This window comes from Lutzomyia longipalpis, chromosome 3 (assembly GCF_024334085.1).
Source record: "Lutzomyia longipalpis isolate SR_M1_2022 chromosome 3, ASM2433408v1".
Classification (NCBI taxonomy): domain Eukaryota; kingdom Metazoa; phylum Arthropoda; class Insecta; order Diptera; family Psychodidae; genus Lutzomyia; species Lutzomyia longipalpis.
In genome coordinates this window covers 17,532,674-17,558,735 of record NC_074709.1, presented here as the reverse complement: position 1 = coordinate 17,558,735, position 26,062 = coordinate 17,532,674, and the positions used below count along the sequence as shown (strand labels likewise).

The 26,062-nt window shown below is 36.5% G+C and overlaps 4 protein-coding genes across 14 annotated transcripts in view; 2 read left to right on the top strand and 2 right to left on the bottom strand.

Annotated features, from left to right (window-relative positions):
• LOC129792370 (uncharacterized) overlaps positions 1 to 2,056 on the top strand; it is a 64,111-nt gene extending 62,055 nt beyond the window's left edge. For all 4 annotated transcript variants that reach the window (XM_055831366.1, XM_055831364.1, XM_055831365.1 and 1 more), the window contains 2 exons: positions 71 to 482; positions 541 to 2,056. In XM_055831366.1, coding sequence (XP_055687341.1) covers positions 71 to 482; positions 541 to 646 — 518 coding nt within the window. In that variant the 3' untranslated portion in view covers positions 647 to 2,056. The remainder of the gene's footprint in view (positions 1 to 70; positions 483 to 540) is intronic.
• Positions 2,057 to 3,423: 1,367 nt separating this feature from the next.
• On the bottom strand, positions 3,424 to 5,299 carry LOC129792408 (zinc finger protein Xfin). Its single transcript, XM_055831437.1, has 4 exons — positions 5,126 to 5,299; positions 4,579 to 5,060; positions 3,641 to 4,517; positions 3,424 to 3,566 (listed from the first exon to the last, which is right to left on the bottom strand). Exons 1-4 carry the CDS (start codon positions 5,171 to 5,173, stop codon positions 3,444 to 3,446), a joined length of 1,530 nt encoding a protein of 509 aa, XP_055687412.1. The 5' UTR covers positions 5,174 to 5,299; the 3' UTR covers positions 3,424 to 3,443.
• Positions 5,300 to 6,427: 1,128 nt separating this feature from the next.
• Positions 6,428 to 8,959, bottom strand: LOC129792396 (tigger transposable element-derived protein 1-like). The gene is made up of 2 exons (XM_055831404.1): positions 7,693 to 8,959; positions 6,428 to 7,556 (listed from the first exon to the last, which is right to left on the bottom strand). Exons 1-2 carry the CDS (start codon positions 8,957 to 8,959, stop codon positions 7,030 to 7,032), a joined length of 1,794 nt encoding a protein of 597 aa, XP_055687379.1. The 3' UTR covers positions 6,428 to 7,029.
• Positions 8,960 to 9,177: 218 nt separating this feature from the next.
• Positions 9,178 to 21,300, top strand: LOC129792369 (anoctamin-8). 8 transcript variants are annotated; one of them, XM_055831363.1, is made up of 13 exons: positions 9,178 to 9,245; positions 13,159 to 13,411; positions 14,550 to 14,739; positions 14,812 to 15,010; positions 15,857 to 16,173; positions 16,233 to 16,388; positions 16,561 to 16,623; positions 16,797 to 16,932; positions 17,001 to 18,013; positions 18,089 to 18,189; positions 18,272 to 18,379; positions 18,674 to 19,328; positions 19,450 to 21,300. In XM_055831363.1, exons 2-13 carry the CDS (start codon positions 13,203 to 13,205, stop codon positions 19,573 to 19,575), a joined length of 3,273 nt encoding a protein of 1,090 aa, XP_055687338.1. In that variant the 5' UTR covers positions 9,178 to 9,245; positions 13,159 to 13,202; the 3' UTR covers positions 19,576 to 21,300. The 8 variants fall into 8 exon arrangements, with proteins under 8 accessions (XP_055687338.1, XP_055687331.1, XP_055687330.1 ...); XM_055831356.1 differs by lacking the exon at positions 9,178 to 9,245 and adding an exon at positions 9,840 to 10,356 and having other exon boundaries at positions 15,881 to 16,173; XM_055831355.1 differs by lacking the exon at positions 9,178 to 9,245 and adding an exon at positions 9,840 to 10,356.
• The last annotated feature ends 4,762 nt before the right edge of the window (positions 21,301 to 26,062 follow it).

Genomic DNA, 26,062 nt, shown 5'->3' with positions numbered 1-26,062 from the left:
CACGAGTCAAGATCAGGAGTCAAGGAGATTCTAAAAAAGCTCTTTTTTTAATCCTTTTTTCTCACTTCAGGTGAAGGTGTTTCTGTAACTGCTTGTCCTCTGGATTCAGACTCAAGCCGAAGGCATACAATTGAAGTATTCAGCAGTGGTTGGAATCGAGACTTTAGCTACCTAGCTACCGATCCCCCACGTGTAGTGTCTGTTGAATTCCTAGAAGCTGAAGACGGAGACTTTGCCTTCTCATGGTTAGAAATGTCAAAGCGTCCTCCTCAGGGGCTGATTGATTGCCAATATCGATGTCCTGAACTTGAAGCCTGTGTTAATGCTAGTGTCTGGTGCGATGGGAAATCTGACTGCCCATCAGGCTATGATGAATCCTTTACACACTGTTCTGCTCTTCTTAGGCTTCCAGCTGAAATTTTGGCCACACTCTCTGTGGTTTTTCTAGTTTTCTTCGGTGCTTTTGCAGCATACGTCTACAGGTACGATTTTAAAGTTATAAATTGGTGTTTTATTCATTCTTATCCTTTTTCTTTGTAGAAAAATAAAAAGAACCTGTCGAGGTAGTTCTGTCCTTCAGACACGCCTCAAATCCCTCAGTTCCATGGATACAGCTGTGTTCGATGAAAAGGATCAGATTAGCTGACAAAACGAAAACTCTGTGCGCTACGTGGAGATCGATCGTGTTACTACGGTCTGACTAAATGGCGCCCAGAGACTTGTAGCATTCCTAAATATGATCATTCACTCACGAAATTGCATTTCCTTTCATCCACAATTTTCCTGTGGTCATTTTGGATATTTTGAAGACACAGCACAAAAAGGTTTTTTCAATCGGCTGATAAACTTTGTTACTAAAAAACGGACCAAATAAAACTTATTGGATGACAAAAAAAACTCATTGAACATTTAGAATGTAAAAGGATGAAAAAAAAGAACTTTTAGACTTCTAGACATGGTAAATTCCTCATTTGCCGTAAACTATAAGACCGTGTATTGCAGGAATGTGAGACAAAGAGTAGAAAGAAATAAAAACTGTGAGAAGAAATTGACTTAAAAGAAAAAACTAAATAGCTAAATCATGATAAAATTGAATTAAAAGAAAATATTAAAGGAAAAAAATCTCAAGTAGACTTAAAGTATTTTAACATGTGATTCTTAGGTACCTGTCAGAGGTCAAACGAATTTTCAAAAAAAATAAGCAGAAAACTTTCGTAGAAAATATAATAAACAAGACATTTTAGCCGGACGTTTGAAAAGTAGGACGTTCAACTTTGTGAATCTTAACCACCAAGTGAAAAAAAGAACTTTAATGCCAATATCCAAAGTTAATAGCAAGAATCTAATACTGCCAGTTCTAGGACAAAGAAATTTTTTAGTATAAAATAATTTTACGTGTGTAATACGTTCGGTTAATCCTCGTCTTTGAAAAAGAAATTCGTTGCAATTTATACTTTATCAAAATCAATGTGAAAATCAGGATTTAAAGGTACCGGAATGAGATGCAATCCCCGGTCCAATCCTCCTTTAACATTCACTCTACTGCCATTTATTAGAGGAGAAAAAAAAATGAAGCTCGAACCAAGTAAAGTAAAAAAATATATATAATAATAGCGTAATATAAAGAAAATAGTGATTTAATCCTTGCAATTTGTTACGAGACGTTAGGAAGAAATTTTTTTACACTTTTGTTGACATTTCCATTATCTCATTGTTTTAATGTTTTTTTTTTACTATAAAAAGGAATAATCTTTAAAAAAAAGTGTATAGGACGCTGGAAAAGTTGTTGAATGGCATCCATTTGAGATAAATTCATGTTGTGTCTTTTGCGTGGGGTAAAAAAGTGCATTGGAAGGAAGTAAAAGTTGTTAAAATATAGCGTAAGTTTGGAAGAATTATTCCTTTCCCTTCCCTCCAGAGAAAACAAGAGAGAACAAAGAGAAACATTCTAAACTTCTCGCTCTGATGACGATTTAAAAGACAAAAAAATATGTAATTTATAGTTGACTAAAAGATAAAACAGAAAAATAAATGTAAAGTTATAAAAGAAAAAAAATTAAATCCAAAGAAATGTGTTGGAAAATTTTTAAATTGAATCTGACACGAATGTCCTTAATCCTTGAAGAAGATAAAAATTGAAAGATTAGGGGAAAATATGCAAAATTCATTGGGGGATTAATAAAGCCAGATGGCACAATTGTTCCTTAAGTTTTATCAAAAGATGGCTCTGTTTGAATTTCTTTTAATTTTCCGCAATTTTTAATTATTATTTTTTCTATTAAATAAACCTATAAAATGCAATATTTTAGCATAAAAAATTCAAAATTTGTATTTAAAAGAAATCCCCCAAAATAAACAAAAGGAACACCAACTAATAAAACCCTAATCTAACAATTTGATTCAACATTCAAAAGAAAATTGTAAAAAGAATAAAATAAATGAATGAAACCATCAGAGAGGGAGTCAGACAATAAAAAAAAGAATTGATTGAAAAAGTTATATAGGAGAAAAAAATAAGCATATATAGTGGAAAATCCTATATAAATATAATTTTGTGCAAGAGCTCGATTATCTTGCGCATGAGGAAAATGTTAAAATAAATTAATCTCATTCAATAGAGGATTGCAATAAAATATTAACTTCAATTTTTTTCCCATTAATATAATTTTCATTCAATTAAATGTTAAAAATACGTTTTTAATTATTTTAATATCTCCTATATAATAAATTATATGAAAAAAAAACCAAAATAACCGCACAAAAATTGGCCTTTTCACAAACAAGAAAATGATTTTTAATTGCATTAAAACCCCATGCACGAATTTCCATCCCAATGAATAAATTGTCCCAACAATAAATTTTGCATTGAAGCCATTTACGTGCTCCGCAAATTGGGTCATACAAATTTTCTCCCATTTACAGAATTTTATATATACTTATATATTGGTTGTGTGTATAATAGTACTAAATATACATTTCATAATATATAATGATTTAGCGAATGAAATATGGGATTATTTGTACAAATAAAATAATAATTTTTTGGAGAAATTGCAATCCTCATCAATTCTGAGATTTCCAGCCAAAAAAAAATTAATAATCAAAAAAAGCGTATTAAAAGAGTTGTAAGAAATTACATAGAATTGTAAGAAGATGGGGTCATTTTCTTGGACATTGATGATGTTGAGCGAAAATAAAAAAAATGGGTCATATCATTAAGAGAAAAAAACGTCTTACCTTTGAATTTATTTTCTAGATTTGTGTAGCCGACGTAAAAATAATGAAGTCAAATGGAAAAATTATTTTTCCCCCGGTCAGTGTCGGAAATGAAATCTCAGTTCAGAATTAAACGCGCAATTCTACCAGAGCTTTCGGCATAAGTTAGTGCCTTCCTCAGTGGATCATGTGGAAACATGATGTGAATTTAACTCTTAAAATTTTATTTATTCGTTGAAGAGAGGAAATTGCGTGTCCTCTGAGTGAGCAGGAATCGTCACACCACCCGTATCGAGAGAAGATTGCATGGAGTCTGTACTCTCAAGGGGGAGGAAGCAATCAGAAGAAGTCTAAAAAAAATAGTAAGAAATGACGAAGAAATTAAATTCATCTTTTAAAAAAATACAAAAAATAGACAACTCACCTCTGGGATGCTTTTGTGGATCTTGCTCTTTGTCATATCAACATCTTTGTGCTCCTCATTCTTCACCAATCCCGCCTTGTGATCCTTCATGTGACGCTGCAGTAGTTCATTGTTGATGGAGATGAAGGAGCACTGATCACACTTCATCTTCATGTACTCCTCGGGATGCTTTGTGCGAATATGTGTCTTGAGGGGTTCAGTCTGGATGGCGCTGTAGCTGCAGTGCTTGCACTTGTAGGGCTTTGTCTGCGAATGCCTCCGTCGATGCTTCCGCAGAACACTCGGATCGCGCGCCATGAATTGGCAATTTGGGAATTCGCAGTGAAAAGGCTTTTCGCCGGTGTGCTGTCGCAGGTGGATGAGCCACGTTGCCTTCCGGGTGGATTGTTTGCCACAAATATTGCATCGGTACGACATGATCTGATTGTGGCATCCACTCACGTGCTTAGAGAGTGTCTTGGAGTTGGCAAAGACATTGAGGCAAATGTCGCAGGTTTTCTTGGAGTACCACCGATTGGCAGCAGCTGCCTTCTTGTCCAGATGATTGATTGAGTGGTAGCGCAATTTTGAGTATTGTGAGAAGGTTTTGGGGCACATTGTACATGCAAATCCCCTCGTGGGGCCATGACTTTGCAAATGCCGGAAGATTTGCACCGTTGTGAGGACTTTGTAGTTACAAAGGGGACACTTTAGCATATCGACGTCAATTTTATGTTCCTTCCACATGTGCAGCCCACAAGTTCGCCAACTTTTGTGCCCCTCTCCGCATTCCGGGCACTTGAAATTGCGAATATTTTCCACGGAGCAGTGGCATTTGAGATGAATATCCCTCTTTTCGGTACTCTCGAACTTATAGAGGCACCCCTTGACCGTACATCTGAAAGACACAGAATTCTTGAGTCCCCTCCGGGGAGACATTATGACAGAATTTACTTTACTTGTGAGTTAAATTCCGCGTTAGCTTCGTCTTGAGTTGCTTCAGGGAGATTGGCTTCCACTGCTCCTTCCCTGCATTGTCTTCAGTCTTTTCCTCATTGGAATCCGATGATGGATTAGATGGGGCACTACTTCCGGGATCTTCCTTTGCTCCAACCTCTTTGAGTCGATGGTCAACAATCATGTGATCCCGTGTGTGTTGCACAGATTCAAAGACTCCATAGCACAGGCTACACACGTACTTAACGTCCACATCGCTGTCTGGCTCTGCCTGAACACCATCCTTCATGAACTCCACCATCACTTCGCGGCTTCCGGAATGCATAATTTGATGATGTGAGAGAAATTCTTCAGCTGTGGAGACAACAGCATTGCATTCCTGACACTGGTACATGGATACCATGTTGGCCACAATGCACTTTTCATTGGTTTTCTCCCCATCTGGACGCTCAGGAACATCCGGAGGTGCCACAGTTTCGCCTATCTAATGTCAAAATTACTGAATTAGTAAAATATTTTCTTACAGGACAAGCAGAAGAGAAAACTTACACTATCTTCGTCGTAGACAATCATATCATCGATAGAGTCAGACTCCATGACTCCTTGAAATCTCCGCAAATTCTCTAGAAAAGAAAACAATTCAAGAATTTCCTGATTTCTAATAACAAACTTCAGCTATAACCTCAAAAAAAAGTGAGGTTTTGTCACTTTTCTTTTGAATTTGGCGCCCTAAAAGTAGTTTCCAAAAGCCACCACTGCTATTTAAAGAGAAAGTGAGACGGACGCACGTCACTGATACTGTCTCCCTCACACTGTTAGTTTTTCGCAATTTTCTCGTGTTTTCCGACGAATTTCCCAACGAAATTGTATTTTCTGTGACCAGGAAGCGATGCCGCGTCGATTGGCATCGCCGGCGCAAAACTCTCAAAATCTGCGCCAAAAAAAGTCGTGCAAATTCCGCAAAAAAATCCGGCGATTTACGCCCCCAAATTTTCACTGAAGCTCCCCGGGGGCCCCCTAAACCCCCAAAGGAACTTTTGGCGCCCCAAAATTGAGTTTTTTCGCTTTTTTTAATAAAAATAGCTCGCGCTAATAAACTATCGATATTTAATATCGATAGTCATCACTATCGAAAACTATCGAATAAAACTGCTACTGCCCACTGCAGCGCTGAGATCGCCTTAGATTCCCTCCAAAATTTAAACTTCCATAACCGACAAATTCCTTAGAAAAACGAGGAAAACGAAGTTTCTAGCTAAATACAGTCATACCCCGCATAATTAGCGCTCCGGTTTATCATTTCTCCTCCTTGAACCCGAATAATCATGGTCTCAAATAATCAAGTTTCTGACCAATGCTTCACATTGCACATTTACGCAGCAATGCTGACAACTTATCATGAATATGTTAAATAAAAATCACTTTTATTTTCCACTATTATGTCTCATATATGTCGCGTTTCTGTATGTTAAGCGGTCTAGTCTATGTCTATATTTCAGATTTTTAGCTATTATACAGGGGCTGAGATATAGGCAAAACAAAATTTTGAGATTATTCAAAATGGCGGACGGAGGGGCGGGGGGTGGATTTGACCTGAAAATCGGATGTCTTCCGGTCGATATTTAAACTTTGCCATTTACCGCAAGTCTCTATCTAACACCGTTCTCTTGTAATTTAGCAAAAGGTTCCGGAAGGCCGGCCGGCCGGAAAAAAATTTTTTTGGCGCATACGTTTTTTGGAATGTGGGGACCCTAATTCGTGCTCATCCCAAGTTTGAGCCCGATCTGACGACTTTCGATTTTGCTCGGTACACAAAAGCTGTGTCTGAAAGAAACACAGCTACAGTCATACCCCGCATAATTAGCGCTCCGGTTTATCATTTCTCCTCCTTGAACCCGAATAATCATGGTCTCAAATAATCAAGTTTCTGACCAATGCTTCACATTGCACATTTACGCAGCAATGCTGACAACTTATCATGAATATGTTAAATAAAAATCACTTTTATTTTCCACTATTATGTCTCATATATGTCGCGTTTCTGTATGTTAAGCGGTCTAGTCTATGTCTATATTTCAGATTTTTAGCTATTATACAGGGGCTGAGATATAGGCAAAACAAAATTTTGAGATTATTCAAAATGGCGGACGGAGGGGCGGGGGGTGGATTTGACCTGAAAATCGGATGTCTTCCGGTCGATATTTAAACTTTGCCATTTACCGCAAGTCTCTATCTAACACCGTTCTCTTGTAATTTAGCAAAAGGTTCCGGAAGGCCGGCCGGCCGGAAAAAAATTTTTTTGGCGCATACGTTTTTTGGAATGTGGGGACCCTAATTCGTGCTCATCCCAAGTTTGAGCCCGATCTGACGACTTTCGATTTTGCTCGGTACACAAAAGCTGTGTCTGAAAGAAACACAGCTAATAAAAAAATATTAATTTACATGCATCACTTTTATTCTTTAAACATATTTTTGAAAAATATCATTGCATCGTTTAGATCTTCAGAAATTTGAAGAAGTTTCCCGGGCGTGGGATGCAAGAGACGGAATGAAGTAATTTCAGCTTTAACTTCCGCCCATTTTCGCATCATATCTTGAATATTTTCCATGTGAATGACTCTTGTCATCTCCGTGGACACATTTTGGAAGGAATTATCTTTTTCCATCAACCCATCTTCTTCTGCATCTTCTTCTGCATTATCATCTGCATCTCCTTCTGCATTTTCATCTGCATCTCCTTCTGCATTTTCATCTGCATCTCCTTCTGCATTTTCATCTGCGTCTCCTTCTGCATTTTCATCTGCATCTTCATGTTGCTGTCCATCCTCCCTAACCATCTCAATTAAATCTTCAGTGGACAGTTCGGGCGCAATATGAAGACCTTCGAGATCATTTTCATCGAACTCCAAGTCCAAATTACTGGCACTGGACATGATTTCTCTTATGAGGTTGTCCTGTCCGCTATCAGACTCGTCATTTGCTAAAAAAAATTTAAACAAATTGAAGTTAAAATAGGCATATCAGATATTAAAAAAGTATATTTCAAATTGATTATTAATTTAATTGTTTTTAAAATTGATTTTTTTAGCAAAATTAAAAAAAAAAGATTTTCTCACCTTGATCATCATTCCGAGCCGAATAATAAATATTTTTCCACGCTGCTCTCAGGGTCTTCTCGTTAATTGCCGCCCATGCTTCTTCAACTATTTTAATTGAGACCACAACGTCTAATTCTTCCTTGAAGAATTTTATCAATGCATGATTTCCAGAAAATCTGCAATATTCTTCACATCGTTGGAAGAGGAATTTCGTGTAAAACTTTTTAAAGGTTGCGATCACTTGTTGATCCATAGGTTGAATCAGTGACGTAGTATTCTCCGGGAGAAATTGGATTTTGATGAAGTCCAACCCATTCTGCTTCAACTTTTCCTCCAGTTTCTTTGGATGACTGGAACAATTGTCCAACAAAAGGATAGCACGCAGTGGATGTCCTTTTCGTATGAGATATTGCCTCACATCGGGGCCAAAGTCTTCGATCAACCATTTTGTGAAAATCTCAGCAGTCATCCAGGACTTCTTACTAAAACTCCATGTCACCGGAAGTCGAGACTTTATTACCTTATGTTTTTTAAAGGCTCGAGGATTCTGTGCGTTATAAATCATGAGTGGCTTTACTTTATAATCCCCGGAAGCATTCGAAGCCAGAAGAAGCGTGTAGCGATCCTTAAGAGGTTTTCTCCCAGGCATTCTCTTCATCTCCTTTGTGACAAAAGTTGTACGTGGGAGTTTTTTCCAATTCATCCCCGTCTCATCGGCGTTGAAAATCATATCGGGATGGTACCCTTTTTCATCCATCACCTGGGAAAATACTTGCACAAAATCAGCCGCTGCTTCCACATTCCCACTCCCAGCTTCGCCGTGAAGCGTCACATTATGTATTCCAGTCCGCTGTTTGAATCGGCTGAACCATCCCCGGCTAGCGCTAAACTCAGCATCACAAGGAGCGTACTTTGGGGATTCCTTGAGGTCGTGAAATATCATCCGTGCCTTCTGGCATATAATCTCCTGGGGAGTAATATCGTTATTTTTCTGTCTTTCTCCTACCCATTTTAATAGGAGAGCTTCTGTTTCATCGAGTATGTGTGTCCTTCTGAATCCATGGGACAACTTCGTGATGCCACTTGCTACAGAAGATTTAGAGATTGTTTCCTGGTTTCTCAATATCCCCCAAATGGTGTCCTTTTTAATCCCAAACTCTTCCGCAATATTTGCCACTGGTATTCCGGCTGCTTTTTTTGCTATGATAGCTTTCTTCACAGCAATGGTTATAGACTGTCGGGATTGTTTTTTAACTTTTTGAATGCTTCCGCTTTTCCCACTCATTCTACCGGCTCTTAGGAAAATAATTTGAGGAAAATTTGAAGAAAAGAAGACACTTCAAAAGGGGTTATGTGTAAGAAATAAACATCTGATTTTTTGACAAGTTGGCAGCACTGTGTGAAAATGACAGCAATGGTGTTAATTTTTTTTGTGTGGAGGTTTGAGAAATTATAAAATTGATTTTTCGTGCTAATTTATCAAAATTTAATGAAAGATTGTGTTGTGAGTGAACTTATAAGGTTTAATTGTTCAAAAAATAGATGCATGACATAAGAAGGATAGATATTTTGTAAGTAAATTGAAAGAAAAGATAACCACTTGATTGTTCGAATCCGTTTCCAAATCTTTAGAAAATCCGATTTTTTTCCATTTTCACACAATTTTTCTCAAATTATTGTGTATTTTCGAGTTCTCAAATAGTTTCAGCTTACCCTAATGTATTATAAAAAATATTTTAATATATAACAACGTTTTATTAATTAAAAATGAAAAAGTGGTTTCAGATAATCATGTCCAATCAGAACGAATCGACTTGATTATGCGGGGTATGACTGTATTATTTTCTAGAAAGTTAGCAATTTATAAAAAAGAACTTTAAATTAAAATATGTAAATTAATTTTAATATTAAATTAATTTTTTTCACTAATAACGTTTTATATTAAAAAGCTCAAAAGTAATCAATCAAATGAAAGAATAAAATAAATTCAAGTCAAATTACATTTTGATTTATTAAATGATTATAAAACACATAAAACGAGAAATCCATTTTGATTTCCCGCCCTCAACATGTCCTTTCCTGGGAAATTCGGGAAATTCCATGGAGGGATATTTCCGCGCAAGTTGTCCGTTCAGCGTGTTATCAAACAGAAAGAAAATCGATTTTCCACTTCCCCCGAAAATACAACGTAATTCCTCCGCAGCTCTCGAACGCTCAGCACACGGAATGTTTTCCGCGGCATTTTTGTGAATAGAAAATCCAGTGGAAATGCCCTAAAAGTGACGAAAGATGTTTGTGAGGCACTAGTGAAGGAATTTTTCCATTTTCACGGCATCTTCGGGGTGATTTTCTTCTCTGAAAAAAAAATCTCTGTGCTTTTTTGGGGGATGTGAGTGTTTTGTGTGGTTTTTCTGGGGGCAACGCAGCAGAGACACTTTTCCAACGACTTTTCTCCACATTCTCACATAAGTAACATAGGAAATAAATTAAGAAAAAACGACACTGACCACCGATTTTGGCGCGGAATGTCTGGAGGACGTGGCGAGGAGCATGAGAATCTCATGGGGGATGCAGACGACGGTGGGTGTGAGGAGTACGTCGATGATCCCGCGGGTCCGGCGTCGGGATTGAGGCGTCGCAAAGGAAAAATAATGTCGTGTGCCAAAGAAACGATCGAAAATGGTGAGAAAAAATGCTAGCTAGGTCATCAATTCTCCGGGGAATTTTGTCATCAATCTCGGGATTTGTCTTCACGCGATTTCCCATTGCAAAATCCCTCGACGTTCTTTTCGCCACAAATCCCCGATGAAAGAAGACGTGTGTGTCTGTGGATTATGTAACAGGTCCTCCATGTAACATATAATGTAGTATAATAAGAGGGATGTTCTCATCGCAAGAACAATCAAGCACCGAGAATCCACCCTTAATGTTCTTTCGTATTTTGTTCTTGTCGTGTTGCCACTCAAAAAGGCTCTATTTTGGGACTTTTTAGGTCACTTCCATAAGAGGAAAATTGTTGTACTTTCAACCCATAAATACCCCGCTCTCACTCATTCTGGTGGAAAATCAATAGCCACCCCCTGGTGCGGCACAACACCAAAGAAATTCCCACCCACCTGCCAGGTGTGCGTATTTTGTTCCCATTCGCACCATCCCCTCTACACCTCCCGCCTAGACGACATTTCACTTACATTTCCATCCCCTTTTTTCCGTCTTCAGAGATTGGATTTTTCCGTGTGGCCTTTTGCTGCCCATTTCTTTACTGCGTGGTATATAGCACCCACCACTATACGAATGAACGAACTCCCATTAATTATTTCTTGCCACCACACAAACTAATAAACTTTTCCACTTGACGCGCGTGGTTTGAGGGTGAACCTCCCCACTCAATTCATTGACCCATTGCGGAGTGATGTGCAGCTTTCTTCTACCCTTCGCCACTTTATTACCCTTTCATCATCACTCCGCGCAATCTGTGTCCTCGAGGAATTAAAATAAAAGCCAAACTCACCCCCTTCTTCTTCATATATATTTTTGTCTCTAAATTGCAGTCGTTAGAATCGATTTTATAAGCTGTTGTTGGGAAGTGCAACACGAAACTCCTCAAGAAGCTCAATATTGCTGTAATTTAACACCCAAGCAAACCAACCTTGGGTCACCGAAGATCACGGAACTCTTGTGCAGCAACTCCTCCCTTCTGCAGCTCGATTCCATTAAATAAACCGACATTTAATTGACCAAAAAATATTGACTGCAGCTTTTCTGAGCTTGGCAACATATGCGGAATTTCCATGCTTCCGAAATAAAAACTTTCACTCCGCAAAATTGAATGTGGAATTTTGTTAGAAAAATGCGGTTTTTTGAAAGAATTGCGGAAACTTTCTTAAATTTGTTTTAAAAAAATCTTATTCCTTTAAAGTAAGAAAAATCTTTAATTTGAGAGCTTTGTATCATGATTAAGGATCATTCCCAAGAAGATAAGGCTACTGAACAAGACAAAAATCTTATTTTTTAAAGCTTCAAAAATAAACTTTATTGAAAAGCTTTAAAAACTATTTTATGATGTAATAGCAAGGAAAGGGTTTGAGTTGTTTTTTATACATAAAAAAAAATATTTTCTATCAAAAAACGTTAGAATATTCGTCAATCATTAGAATATTATGTCAATCGTTAGAAAATAAACGTCAAATAATTAGAATAAACGGCAAGAGTTTTTTTTAAAGAGTATTCAAATGTTAGAAAAACTACATCAAACACCTGAAAAGAAACGAAAACACACACGAGAAGAAATTTCAAACGTTTGAAAAGAAATGTCTAACGTTAGAAATGCAACATCAAACATCTGAAAAGAAACGTCAAAGATTAGAAAAAGAATGTCAAATGTCAGAAATACTCAAAAAAATTCACTTGTCATTTTTTTAAACTTTAAAAATTACTTTTTTTCACGGTAATCGAATACCTGGCGACCCCATCGTGAGCTTTACATAAAATTATTTTACGAACTAAAATCTGTCTCTGAGAATTCTTAAATTTAAATTACCAGGAAATTTTCGCTTCTTATAAAAGCACATCCAAGCTTATTTTATAGATTCTGAAGATGCTTTTCCAAAGACTAAAAATCCATTAAAGCTTTCAAGTCTGGAGGGCATCTTAATAAATTGTTTAAAATTCTTATCTTTTACTCTCTTGAGTGCTATTTATAATGTATTTTAATTAAACTATAAGCACATCAGGGATTTTTATTGAGGACCCTCAAAGATCCTTGTAGAATAAATTAAGTGCACATTATTATCAATAGAATGATGCAATTAATGGGAAAAAAATGAATTCTGAGATAAGTATCATAAAGTGCATAAAGCATAAAAAAATGGGTCAATGTGTTTCTGATAAAAGAGATTTAATTAAAATGATAAAGTTTCAACCATTCTCATGTTCATGTTGTACTACACTTTCACAAAAAAAAAGAGAGAAAAAGGATTTATACTCAAACGAGCTTTATACAAAAGTTATTCCAGAATGACATGATTTTTTAATTTCTCTGAATTTATGTCTCTGACATCAAGGCTAATGTGGGTTTTCGTCCATTTCTCTTTCTGGTTGTCCAACCCCTTCTAATCAGATAAGATCGACATTAAATTTTCATTACCAACTTTCTCTTTCACTTTTAAAATAAACTGACGCCAAAATCATATTCCATGCTATGTACATTTGCTTTATTTATTCGTTGTGCGTTGCTTACATATTCCCAGAGTAAAATGTATTTATGTAGTATACAAAAACCCTGGTGGAAAGTTAAATGTTCAACGCAGAAAGCACATCCACCCTGTGCATATAAAGAAAATGTGGGGGTGGGGTGTGAATCCAAATGAATATTAAATGAGGTTTTCTCGTCGATGCGAAAGACCCCGAACCATTGACACCTGAATATTTGATGAGGTGAAAAGTGAAATTTCATTCATGTGGGATTTTTCTTTTGCCCACCAGCTTCCAGACTTATTCGTCGACGAGTGCCTTGTGCAGGACACCTGATGACGCCGCGACGTCTCTGGCTCAACAAGATTCCCGCCCAGTGCGATGTTGTGATTGAGTTTCCCGAAGATGCACCCGATGAGGTGCTTCGCTGGCTCCTGGCACGCATCCGTTCACCCACACCCAATGGTCTGGGTCTCTCAGCCCACGTGCGAGCACACGACAGTACAAAACGCACCGCATTCTACCTAAGCGCCCCCATTAGCATGTAAGTTGCTGACTTATATTTTTTTCTTCACCCCTTTTCCCCCCATTTTTCAGTCAACTTTGTCGCGTTCAACAGGACGAAGGAAATTGAGCATGAGTGTGGCGAAAGAAGAGGGTCTCGGTGTTTTAAATTTTTTATGAATACCCTGGGCACGAGGTTATTCAACCGCCAACATATCAATCACATCGCATATTAGTTTCAGAAATTTTTCATATATGCCCAATTTAGACGGTTACACCGAGGTGTCAATATTTATTTTATGCATAAAGCTTCCATCACGAAAATATCATTCACAAACATATTTTTCTCATAAAAAAAGTTCTTTATTTCTGTATAAGTTATTTTATGGGATAGTCTATTCTTAGTATTACCCCTTCTTCTCCTTTTTTATTACATTTGCATTGGGAACAATGAAAGAGACAGAAAAAAGAGGTTTTTTGCATATTTGTAGGCGCTCTTTGGCAGTACAATTTTGCAATCAAAAACACTACAAAAGGGTTGAGAATTTAATGTAGAATTCTTGGCCTTTGGCAAGAATCTTTTATTTATCAGCTAAAAAGCCTTTCAACTACTAAACATCATCCCTTATGCTCATTAAATATTTTATTCAGCTCTAATAATTTTCTGCCCAGAAGAATTTGGCTCTTTGCCATCAATTGAAAAAAGAATATTAATTAAATTTTGTACTTTCCAATAAATATTCTCAAAAAAGAAAATTGAGTTCAAATTGGAAAATTGGAAAATCAAGAGAAAATAAGCTTCGTATACAAAAAAAAGAATAAAATATTGAATTTGGCAACGGTGCATCAACTTTCAATTTTCCTTCTGTGCAAAGAAATTCCCATTGGTGTGATTGGTGTGCTTGAACACCAATTTTCCGAGCACAATCTCAAAAATGTTCCGCAAAAATTGTTTTGGGGAATTTTCCTCCAATTACCACGAACGTAATTACTCTTGAGCAATTTAATGGGTCATCTGAGAGTGATAAAATGCTCTTCGTGGTTGATGGTGCAGCAATGAGGAAGAAAAGTGTATGTTGTGGGCAAAATCTCTGAATACTTGCGGTTGATTGTCGCGCGCGCAAATGACACAAAATTTCATTTTTATCACGTTCTTCTTCCCCGTTGTGGCAACACAGACTCTTCCGGGCGGCGGAGGAGGCTCGCCTACCGAAGCGACTAAAGAGTGACTTGGGTGGGGCCTTGCGTGACTTCACGACCCGCGAAAAGCACTGCTTTGCCCAGGCGAAAGTTCCATCCAGTGGCGAGGGTGACGATGGCGGGGGTACACTTTTCACATCCCAAGAGCGTCAGTGGCTCGTACTGCAGGTGCGGTGTCTCTTTAATGTGGCCCCACAGTGCGATGCGGTGGGTTAATTATGTGGAAAATTTTCTCAACAGATACTGCAAGGCCTACGAGCGGGAATTGGGGATTTGGAAGCGCTGCAAGGAAAAGCGGCGGTGGCGGAGGGACAGAGCATAATTGCTGCATGGCAAGAATCTGGTCTCATTACCCAAGTATTTCCACTCCATGAAACAACCGCCTTAACCCAATTGCAATCCAGTTGGGTACGTAATATTTTTGCACCACAGCCATTAGGTAAGAGAAATTTGACAAATTATATTCTCATCTTATGTCTCTTCGTGTGGACATCCAAGGGGGAAGATGATGCATCTTGGAAGTGAAATTCAATTTATCACATTATCCCGTCGACCTAGAAAATCTCGAATAAATCTTTGCAATATGGGAAGCGCTTACGATGTACATATAGCTAGACACAAAAATGAGCTATACTTTTTTGAATAAATGTGAATGAACAAATCAATATTGCAAAACGGGGTGAATAGAATCAAAAGAGAATAAATTGAATAGTTTCTTTTAAAGTCAAATGAAAAATTCTTGAAAATAACCAATTGATGAAAAAGCACAAAAGCTCTCTATATTGCATTTTTATATGAGTTTTGAAGGAAGAATATCTCAAATTGAATATGTTTTCTATTCATCCCCACATATAAGGCGATATTATTTATAGCAAAACCACCCCAAAGTAGAATCCTTTGTTCTATGTATACGTGGTTAAAGTTAAAACACGCAATGCTGGTTGGTTTATTCAGTTGTCTGTTAATACTAAACGATATTGATCAGTTTAAAATATTATGCAATAAATAGGAAGGCGAGATTTGCATACAAATCACGAACTCCTAAACTTCAGGATAAAAACGTGCATTAAATTCATTTGAGTATTCATTATGAGTCTCAGATGGAATATTAACTAATTGTATATACATATATTAAGGATTCATCCTCCTTGGATTGTTCTTCTCTGTGTTGGTCTTTCTATCTTCTTTCTCCTGTTGTAATAAAAATAAATAAATTCTTCCTCAATGTGCACCACGTTTCCAATTTCTCGCAATAAACTGAGTCATGTATAAATAATCTCGCAAGTCACGAGGAATTCCTCCCTTCTAGACGACATTGCAGAGTATTTTGGCGTGAAGGTGGCCCTCTACTTTGCCTGGTTGGGTCATTACACGTGCGCTTTGGGTGTTCCCGCCGTTTTTGGCACACTCATGTGGGCCGGGCTGTATGGACGCAATCAGACAGCCCAGGATATTGGTCATGTACTCTTCTCACTCTTCAACGTTGCCTGGGCATCGCTCTACTTGGAGGCATGGCGGAGGTATTCGACAGAGTTAGCTTTCCGCTGGGGCACCTTGTCCACCCCTCCTGAACTTCTTGAGCCTCCACGGCCGCTCTATAAAGTAAATTTTACTCGGACTTAAATCCTTAAAACCGTTTAAGAATATAATTCAAATTTTAGGGACCACTCGTGGAGAGCCCGGTTACAGGCCGTTTGGAGCCAAAGGAAGCTCCTGCATGGCAACGACGAGCCTTCCGGTATCTGGTTAGTTTCCCCATCATTGGCCTCTGCTTGGTCCTCGTCTTTGTCGTCATGTTCATAATGCTTCGGTTCCAGGTGAGGCACTCTAGTGAGAATAAAATCCCAATATTCCACACAGATGCACAACAGACTAAGCAACAAAAAACAATACCAAATTCTTATTTTCTTTCCATCGAGCATCATCTCATCAAAATTCTTATGGTTTTAGCGGCGTATTGATTTGCAAAAAATATGTTTCTTCTCTCAGGATTGGCTAGATGAGCATCTTCCAGACGCTGATGTTTGGAAATGCATTTGCATGGCACCTCAGGTTTAGTTAAAACATATTTTAGTTTCTTCCTCATTGTGCTAAGTTTTCTCATTTTTCAAGTCACTTTTTTTTGGCTTTTATTGAGCACCTTTTACCAAGATTTTTCAACATTTTTCCGTTGAATGTGAGGCTGTGATTAGTTACTATTTAACGGACTTTTCTTTAATTCATAGGATTGGTGGGACGGGAAGCTGCCTGAAAAAGGTTTCTTGAGCTGCCTAAGTGTGATCCCAAAAGTTCTCCTTGCCGGTGCTATCACCCTAATGGATGAGGCTTACTTCAAGCTAGCTGTGTGGCTCAATGATCGAGGTTGGAAGCTTTATTTAATTTTTTTTAATTTCTGAATTTTATTTTTTTCCGCGTTTCTTTATCAACAGAAAATTATCGTCTTCAGTCCAAGTATGAGAATCATCTTATTGCCAAGGTGGCTCTCTTCCAGTTTGTCAACTCCTTCCTCTCACTCTTCTACATTGCATTCTACCTATGTGATCAGGATAAGCTTAAAGAGCAACTAGCTGGATTACTGATCTCACGGCAGATCATTGGAAATCTGAGAGAATCCGCTTGGCCGTATGTTGTTGAACAGTGGAAGCTGGCAAAGCTCAGCTTTAACCTCTGGGGTGCTCTGAGTCCAACGCAGGAAACTAAAACAAAGCCCGAAGATACAACTAAGCCTGATGAGAAAAGTTCCGAAGCAGGGAAAAGGAGTATCGGTCAGGCGGAAATTGAGAGTTCACTCTACAAATACGATGGGACATTTTCAGATCATCTAGAGATGCTCGTTCAAATGGGCTATGTGGTACTCTTTTCAGCTGCCTTTCCCCTTGCAGGGCTCTGTGCCCTGGCCAACAATATAATGGAAATCCGTTCGGATGCCTTTAAGCTCGCCCACGTTCACCAGAGACCTTTTGGGCAGCGTGTTGCAAATATCGGCACGTGGCAGAATGCTCTGAGTCTGCTGGGTTTAGCAGCTGTTATCGTTAACTGTGCCCTCATTGGGCTATCTGGTCAAGTGTCTCGCCTATGGCCGGGACTCACTTCCACACAGACGGTAATCTTGATTGTGGCACTAGAGCACATGATGCTGGGACTCAGATCTGCTCTAACATGGCTCCTACCTGAACTCCCGTCGTGGTTGGCAGCAGAAATTGCAAGAGCAGAACACTGTCGCAGGGAGATGCAGTGCAAGGGCACATCACCAAGAGCAACTCCACCGTCCCCATCTTCAACGTCCATTTCGCATCCTGATCAAGAGGAAAACACCCCTGATCCTCTACTTGAGCAATCCAGTCAGGAAGTGGAAGATATTGTCTTTGAACCCGAAGATCCCAATCTACTCTTCAGGAATGGCGCACCAAGATCTGTTACACCAGATTCGCCAATTTCCCAGGTAAAATTTATTTTTTTAAATTAATTAATTAAAAAACGGTTAAATTAAAAGAAAAATAATTATTTCTTCTTGTAGACTAGTACAGTTCTCATTCGACCCCTCTTAGATAGTTCAACAAACACAAGTGGTTCATCCATTCAGAACATACCATCGGAGATGGCGACAGGTGGCCCTAGGTGAGTACCAACAACCACATTCAGTTTAATTAATGAACATTGTTGAGCTAATTGCAAATTTTGTATAATTATATTATTTTAGTGCATGTAGGCATTTAAAGCAATCAGAGATATCAAAACTCTATGAAATACCTCCATATCGTGGTTATTCCGTACGAAATTCAATGCCCAAGAAGAATACTCCGGCAGGGTAAATTTTCCAAACAATCATTTTGTGTTCTATAAATAAGATAGTCGGTGTTTAGATAGGATAAATGGCAATTAAAATCACGAGACACAGTGTTTGAATAAATCAACAGTATCCACCACACCTAAATTTTCCACGTAGATTTATCTTTAAGTGCTTTACAGTTTGATGGCCTAAACCTAAATCCCTAAAATAATCTATATTTGTGGCTTAAGCTATGAACCTGTGGTTTGTGTCATAGATAAAAGAACGTTTTAATTCGAAATTTTATGAAAATCTCCCCATTGAACATTTCAGTGCTTCTCCAACAACGAAGACTGCATCACAGCCAATTCAGATTCCAGAAATACCACCATTCAGGAAACCATCAACATCTTCCCTATCTCAGACACCTCCACAGCGTTTCTCAGTCTCGGATGTGAAATCCTCTCCGACGAAAATCCCAGAGATTCCACCATTTAAACCGCGGAAATCCGCCGAAATGACACCACCTGCCACGGCAACCAGCACATCAGGTGAAAGCCCACATGTTGGTGTTCCCGATTGGGCTAGACGCCTCAAAGTGGCTGAAACGTCTCCCATTCACCGGAGTACAGACTGCATTGCAGCCAAAGAACTACATCCGGGTACAGATTCCCCGGAACAAGTCCTAAAGAACGCCCCCTCGTGGAGTTCTGTGGCTGTACGAACTAGTGTAAGCAGTGTTGGTGATGTTGTGGCTAGTTCCAGTACAGTAAGTTCATCTCCAGCAAGTGGTACCGTGCCCAAGAAACTCTCCGGCACGGCGACTGAAGAAGAGGTCAAGGCTGCAGAATTGGCTGCCAAAAAGTCCCGCCTTAAGCAGAGTCTAGTCAAAAGGGCTAGATCAGTGGCGATATTCTCACTTAAGCTGAAAGAAAGGCGAGCAAGGGAAGCTGAGAAAGCCGCCCAGGCAGCTGTTGAGCATGCTAAGGTAAGAAAGTGTGTCTTGGATATTTTACTTTTTTAACACCATCTATCGGGGTGATCTTGCATGTAAAAATAAATCTTTTCTATTCATTGAGTTACAATACTTTTCCTTCTCATTCTTCTAGGTTGTGGCACAAGTTACAAATCCTCCAATTGGAGGAGAACTGTCCTTTATGCCAATTGAGCAACTCATTCAAGTGGATGATGTTGTGAAACATCGAAATTCACAGTCAGGCTCAGGAACAGTCTAAAATAAATTTAAAAAATGGATGATTAAAAAAAATTCTGAGCTTTCAGAAGAGAAAAGCAAACTGAAATTCCTCCACAAAAGGACTGTAGAGGTGAAATAATTGGACTAGTTAGAGAAGAAAAATTAATTCTAAAACATGGCACCACGTTAGGTTCAGAAGGAAACACATTCAACAGTAAGAAAATTAGTTTAATTGCCGCAAAATGTTAGTTTGCAATTCTTAGTATAAATTTTTGAAAATAGAAAGAGATAATCTCTAATTTTAGCTGAGCTTTCTGTGACGTACATTGCAGATTGTGGGTGAAAGCAGCCACCCACATAAAAGAAAAAGAATTAAAGCTTTTCATTTTAAGAGCCTTGATTTATCTTTGAGTACAAAAATATTCTTAGCGCATCCTATTTTATCGTGCCTCATTCTTTATTATATTGTGGTCTGTGTGGTACAGCGTAGGTGAAGAGGACGGAACTTTAAAAGTTTAAAACTCACCTCACGTTACAATTTTAAATGAAAGAAAAAAAACAAATGGACTGTAAATAATTATATTTTTGCTAAACATTTTTATTGTTCAGCAAAAATGAGAAAATTGTATACAAAAAAAAAACATTGAAAATGTGGAAACTCATCCACCATCGAAAAATGTGCTTTTTAAATGAGATTTGTTTGAAAAAAATTTGTATGGTAATGTTGCTTTTTGCGAAGAAATAAGGAAATCTGAAAGTCCATAAAATCTCCGGAATATTACAACAAATAAAAGAAAGAATATCCGATCCAGAGTTATTAATTTTGGAATTTATAAAATGTTCTAAAAGTATTTTGAGAAAAAAAATGTGTTGCTAACTTTTTGAACAGCCCGCAATGTAAAATTTATTCTTCATCATTAATCTTCTTATATTAAAAAAACAACAACTAATTATTACTCCCAAAATATTCCCATAAAATGTACATTTAAATAAAAAAAAAGAAATAAGATGAAAAAAAGTATTGTAATTAATTGTGTATTGATTGTGATAATAGAATAGTCATCGAATATTTAAATTATTAAATAAAAAATACATCGTGAGAAAAGATTAATGTGATATTTGATTGTTTGTTAAAAAAATTATATTCTTTTTTATTGTTATGGAGGATATTTTTTTCTCAAAAGGTGTTGCACTATTTTTTGCGAAAGAAAACAGCTTTTCATTCTCTTTTCAAACTGTTGCTTATTTTTTTTTCTTATTAAGAGCTAAAATGAAACCTTCGGCAAAAAATAAAACATATCAATTCGCAATATTGGCGCAATTCATAAGTAAAATAATACGTACAGAAGAAAATTCAATAGAAAACATCAATCAAAAATCACATTGAATAAAATCTTCAAAAGGAAGAAATAAAGAGTGGACAGAATTATATACCTACATGACCTACATACAATTTTTCCCCTTGAAGTTCTTGTTTTTCCTCTCCAAAACTCCTCTTCCTGCGGAGAATGAAGAAAGAAAGAAAAAATATATACAAAATAATATCGTTACTCCAGACATGTTGCATTGAATAAATGAATTTTTTAGAATGTTACAATTTTCTATAAGTGATACGCAAAATTACAATAATTAAATATTAAATTATATTACATTACATTGTAAGAAAATTGCAACACACACACACAAAATTTATTAATTACAAAAAATGTAAACTGTCTTAAAGGACAACAGAAAACAAAGCTTAATAACGACAATTAAAATACAATTTGAGAAAGAAAATTTGAGTTTTATTTTAGTTTTTAGCCCTTTCGTGACAGTAGAAAGATTAAAACATTCATGGCCTTTTTATCATGATAATTAGAGGTCAAAAATAATCTTAAAGTGCATTTAAAAATTTCTAGGTCTCTAGAGAAAATCTAGGTTTTTTATGACAAAAATAAATCATTCTCAAAAATAGTAGTAAAAAGCTCTTAAAAGTGTTGTTCTTCCTAATAAGAAAAGATCCAGCAATCTCTTCAAACTCCTTTCTCTGCCTCATCTGTGAGATGTTTTAATTCTTCATCTTTTATTTAATTTGTCTTGTGTGGTAATTAAGAAAAATGCGGAATTTCTTCGTGAATTTGTCGTGTTGACATTTTTTCTCCATCACTTCTTATTTATTATTTCACAAAAATTACGTAGAATTTCTCCTGGGTAAAGTCATAAAAATGCGTGTGTGCAAAGTTTCGAATTACATTCTCTCGTATAGCTTAGGAGAGGAGAGGATTTTTTTTTCACCCAACGTGAGTGGGAAAAAAAAGTTTTTAATTTTTTTTTCGTGAAACAGAAGAAATTAATCAACGCACCTGTAGCTCAACTTTTATTGCCTTTTCGCCCCTCTTTTTCCCCTCGCTGTTCAGTCAGCCTTTTGATCTCCCAATGTGTGACACGGTACGGTGGAAACTATGTGATTTATCTACACTTAATTGTAGCTGCTGGTCTGCTGGATGAGATGTACGTCTTTAGTGCTGTGGAAAATAATAAAAATCATTTCCGAGATTTGTGTCTCGTGTCCACCGTGAATGATAAACTCCAACATTGCGCAGCTTCCACCGCAGCTCGGGTCACCGCGCGAGATCTTCTCACACAAGGATGGTGTTTAATGTTCTTCCATCTCTTGTATGATGGGCTGCCGGCGCGCGGTATCTCCACACAATTCATGGAAATTTGTCCAGAGAGCTAATAATGAGAACATCCTTAATTATCGATTTTATTTCTCCACAAGCCATCTCTTCCACCAAGATCTCCAAGCATGTCTTCTTCAACGTTTTCTCTCTCTAGCAACAATCGCATCAACAAACCATCTGCAATCCCGCAGATCGAGGAATTGTCGCACAAACCCGCGTAGTAATCTGCCTTCGTTTTTTTTTGTACCTTCCATTGCACACATTTATGCGATTTTATATTCGCAATGTGAATTTCCTCTAGAACAAGTTCCCTTTTTGCAGCACGTCCAATGCAAATAATTTCAATATGCGCGATTTCACGTTACGGAGAAGGACTGTGTCGACACTTTTAGATATAATTTTATGCTAATTAAATTGTCACCGTTGCCGCCTCTCTCGACACATCTCACTTCTTCGTGGATTGGACATAAATGGATGGATCTATTGGATGAGAAAATATCACTATACGCTTTGCGGCGAGGATGCGGTTCTACATTAAAGATTTGAATTTTGCACAAAACTAAAAAAAAAAATAAAAAGAAGTTGCTCTTTAGGGGGCGGTTCTATTAAAAATTCCTCAAATTTTTTAAATGAAAAAAAAAATCTTGTGGAAAAAAATGAAAGATTTATTGAATTTGGGTTTGGTTTTGGGATTTGAATGCTTCAAAGGGGTTAAATACCTTTATTTAAAGATAATTTATTTAATTTTTGATTTTCTTTATTTTTAATTACCTTTAATTTATTAATATTGTAAGTATGTACAAGGTAAAGAATTTTAAAGAAATAAATAATATATAGATATTTTTTTTAAATATTCGATTGAGCATGTCTTTCTAACTTTCAAATATTTTACTCAAATAATTTCTTTAAGAAAAGTTCTTCATTAAATTTTTTTTTTTTTTTGAAAAATTACGTTGAATGATTGTAACAAAAAAGTTAAAAAAAAAACTACAAAATATTTTTTTTAATATTCAATTTACTTAAATGTAGGTAGGTAGGTAAATCTAATTTTATTTTATTTAAATTAAATGTTTTTTCATTGAATATCATTTTGATTGTCATTAAAAATTGTCTTTTCTCTAATAAATTTTCAAACTTTTTTTTTCTGATGGGTCTTTGGCCCAGAAATACCCTCTTAAGCGTCACATCCTCAATTACCATGTTTATCATTTTTAACATAAGAATTTCGCGTGCCATTTTTTCTTCTACTACAGCATCTTAACATTACATACTGAGGAAGACAAGACCGCAGCACGATGAGCGCCGCCACGCGATTGGAGTTGCGTCAATTTGCACATAATTTGTATTCTTAACATTTTGGAATTAGAATCTAATATAGATCCCTGGTGCGGCAATCCGTTACGTCGCGAAAGGTTCTCTTTTGGCGGCACAATCCACGCAAAGTGTGATCTTCTTGGGCACAAAATGCTAAGCTATGGGCTTCTTTGGTCGGAGGCAATGTAAGAAGGAGAAAAAAATGAGGTGCTCGGGTGAAGAAGAACAAATAGAAGAGACGCACGTTTGGGATTCCATGGTACACACTTTCCGGCATTGCATCCATGTTGTTGGTCTTCCTTCACCAACTTGGTCCATTAATACCTTTGCCAATTGCAATGCGAAGAGAGATTAATTGCAGGAAACAATTTATAACTTGACCATTATCTCATGTCGTGTGTGACTCGCCAGTCATTTCCATTTCATCCTCTTGCGCACGATTGCCTGAAAATCCCACGGAAAATCTTTTTTTTTTCTATAAAATATTAAGTTGAAAAACATAATGCCTCAAAATGGTCACAAATGGGTGAAATTGATGAATGAAAAAAAAAAACAACTAAAACTTACACTTTATTGAGAAATCTTTATTATTTTCACCTTTAGGATGGTGCGATGATGAAAAATGTGTGTGATATTGGAGACAATCGGCTTCTTTGTTGTGCCTGTAGGAGCCATCTCATTTTCTTTCACATTTCATCTTTGCTCAAGTAATTGTCAAAGACAATTTCCACTATTTTTTGAAAGGAATTCCAATTCATCAATATAAAGTGAGAAGTTACACGCAGCAAAGCATTTTTACAATCTTTACTATACGCGAAATTATAAGGTGTTCCAGTTAAGATGTGAAAAAGAAATTTTTAAATATATAATTCCTAAAATTGAATTTTCAAGTAAGAAAATATATTAGTTAAGTTTAAATTAATCAAAATCGAACAAGAAGAATTTTAGGAGAACATTTCATCTGAAAATGAATATTTAAAAAAAAAATTACGTTTTATAATTCTATAATTCTATTCTAATTATAGTTCTATTCTTAAAACATTCTGGACTTTTCCAATCGTAAAAGAAATCACAAATTGTGAGAACAAATGAATCAATAATGGTTTTTAATTTATTTCAAAAAAGTTTCAAAATTTATTTACATTTTAAAAAAATTATCTTACATGGCTCTATATGAAATAGATTTTTATACATTTTAGATTCTAATTGATATTACCCCATCGGCTTGTTAATTTGCCCCATTTGACAAACACTAAAATTAAGATTAAAATATGAATGAATAAATTTTCTCTTTTTATTTTATTCATAACAAAATTATTACTAGTATGTATACTCTTAATTTGAGACACCCTATTGAATAGGATGCTCGAAATTTCAACATTATGTTAATTTTCCAAATGCATAATATTTTTTAATTCATAAAATACGCCGTGAAGAGTGTAAAAATATAAACACTTGACACATCAATAAAAAAATCTATTGAAACCCCGTGAAAGATGAAGAATGACACGAAATTCCGTGTGAATAGAGCAAAAATTTTGATTTTATTAGCATTTAATTGACTGAGCTTTTGGCTCTTCTTTCTCAAGATCACTAAAACAATCTTTTACTGCCTCTTTTGAATATCTCCGTAGTTGTGAGATAGCAAGTCTTATTCATGAGGATTTCATTCATGCTGTTTTGTAAAAAAAAAAAATGAGCATTTTTGGGCTTATTTTTCAAAGTTCTGAACACAAGATCTTTAACTGTTAACACATAACTATATTTTTAAAATGAAAAATTATTCTTTTGAACTTTATTTTTCATTTTCTCGCAATTATTTGAAAATAAAATAAAATATCAAATATGATCTCAAAATGATAAAATTTCTAAAAAATATTAATAAGAAAAAGATATTGCAAACTCGTCTATTTGTAAGATGAACTGCGATAGAGATCTTTTTATGGAAATTTGTACAAAAAAAAATTTCTGATTTAATTTCTCGTCATTCTCTAGCTGTGTTTTCATCACACAATTTTTCACCCACCAGCCAATGATGGTTCGCATCTAACAAGTCTCTGTGTTGATCAAGAAAAAAGCCAAGGAGGAGTTTGGTAAGAAGAGAGCAAAAAAAACGTGTGTAGAGCAGAAGAGTGTGAAGAAATTTGGAAAAAATATTAAAATGGACGAATGGGACAAACATTTTTGGCATTTTTATGTGTAATTTATTGTTATGATTATGTTTAGAGTCTATTTTATCTTCACAGTTTGGTGATTTTCAATGGAATAATCAGGCAGAATGGAAAGAGATCTCTTTAGGTTTGTATGCGAGCTTTTTTTGGGCGAGATAATCGTTTGTCGCGGAGGTGGGAGTGGTGGCTGCCACAAAACTGTGCACAACCATTTGGAATTAATGAATATATTTTAATAATTTTCCAAAGATCGAAAATTGTCTTCCAATAATTGTAATCTATTGGATTCTCTTCTGAATTGTTTGGTGACGCTCTTTTTAAGTGCCAATTTCCCGTTTGACTCCAAGAGGAGCCGCGCGAGCTTCTTTCTTTCATC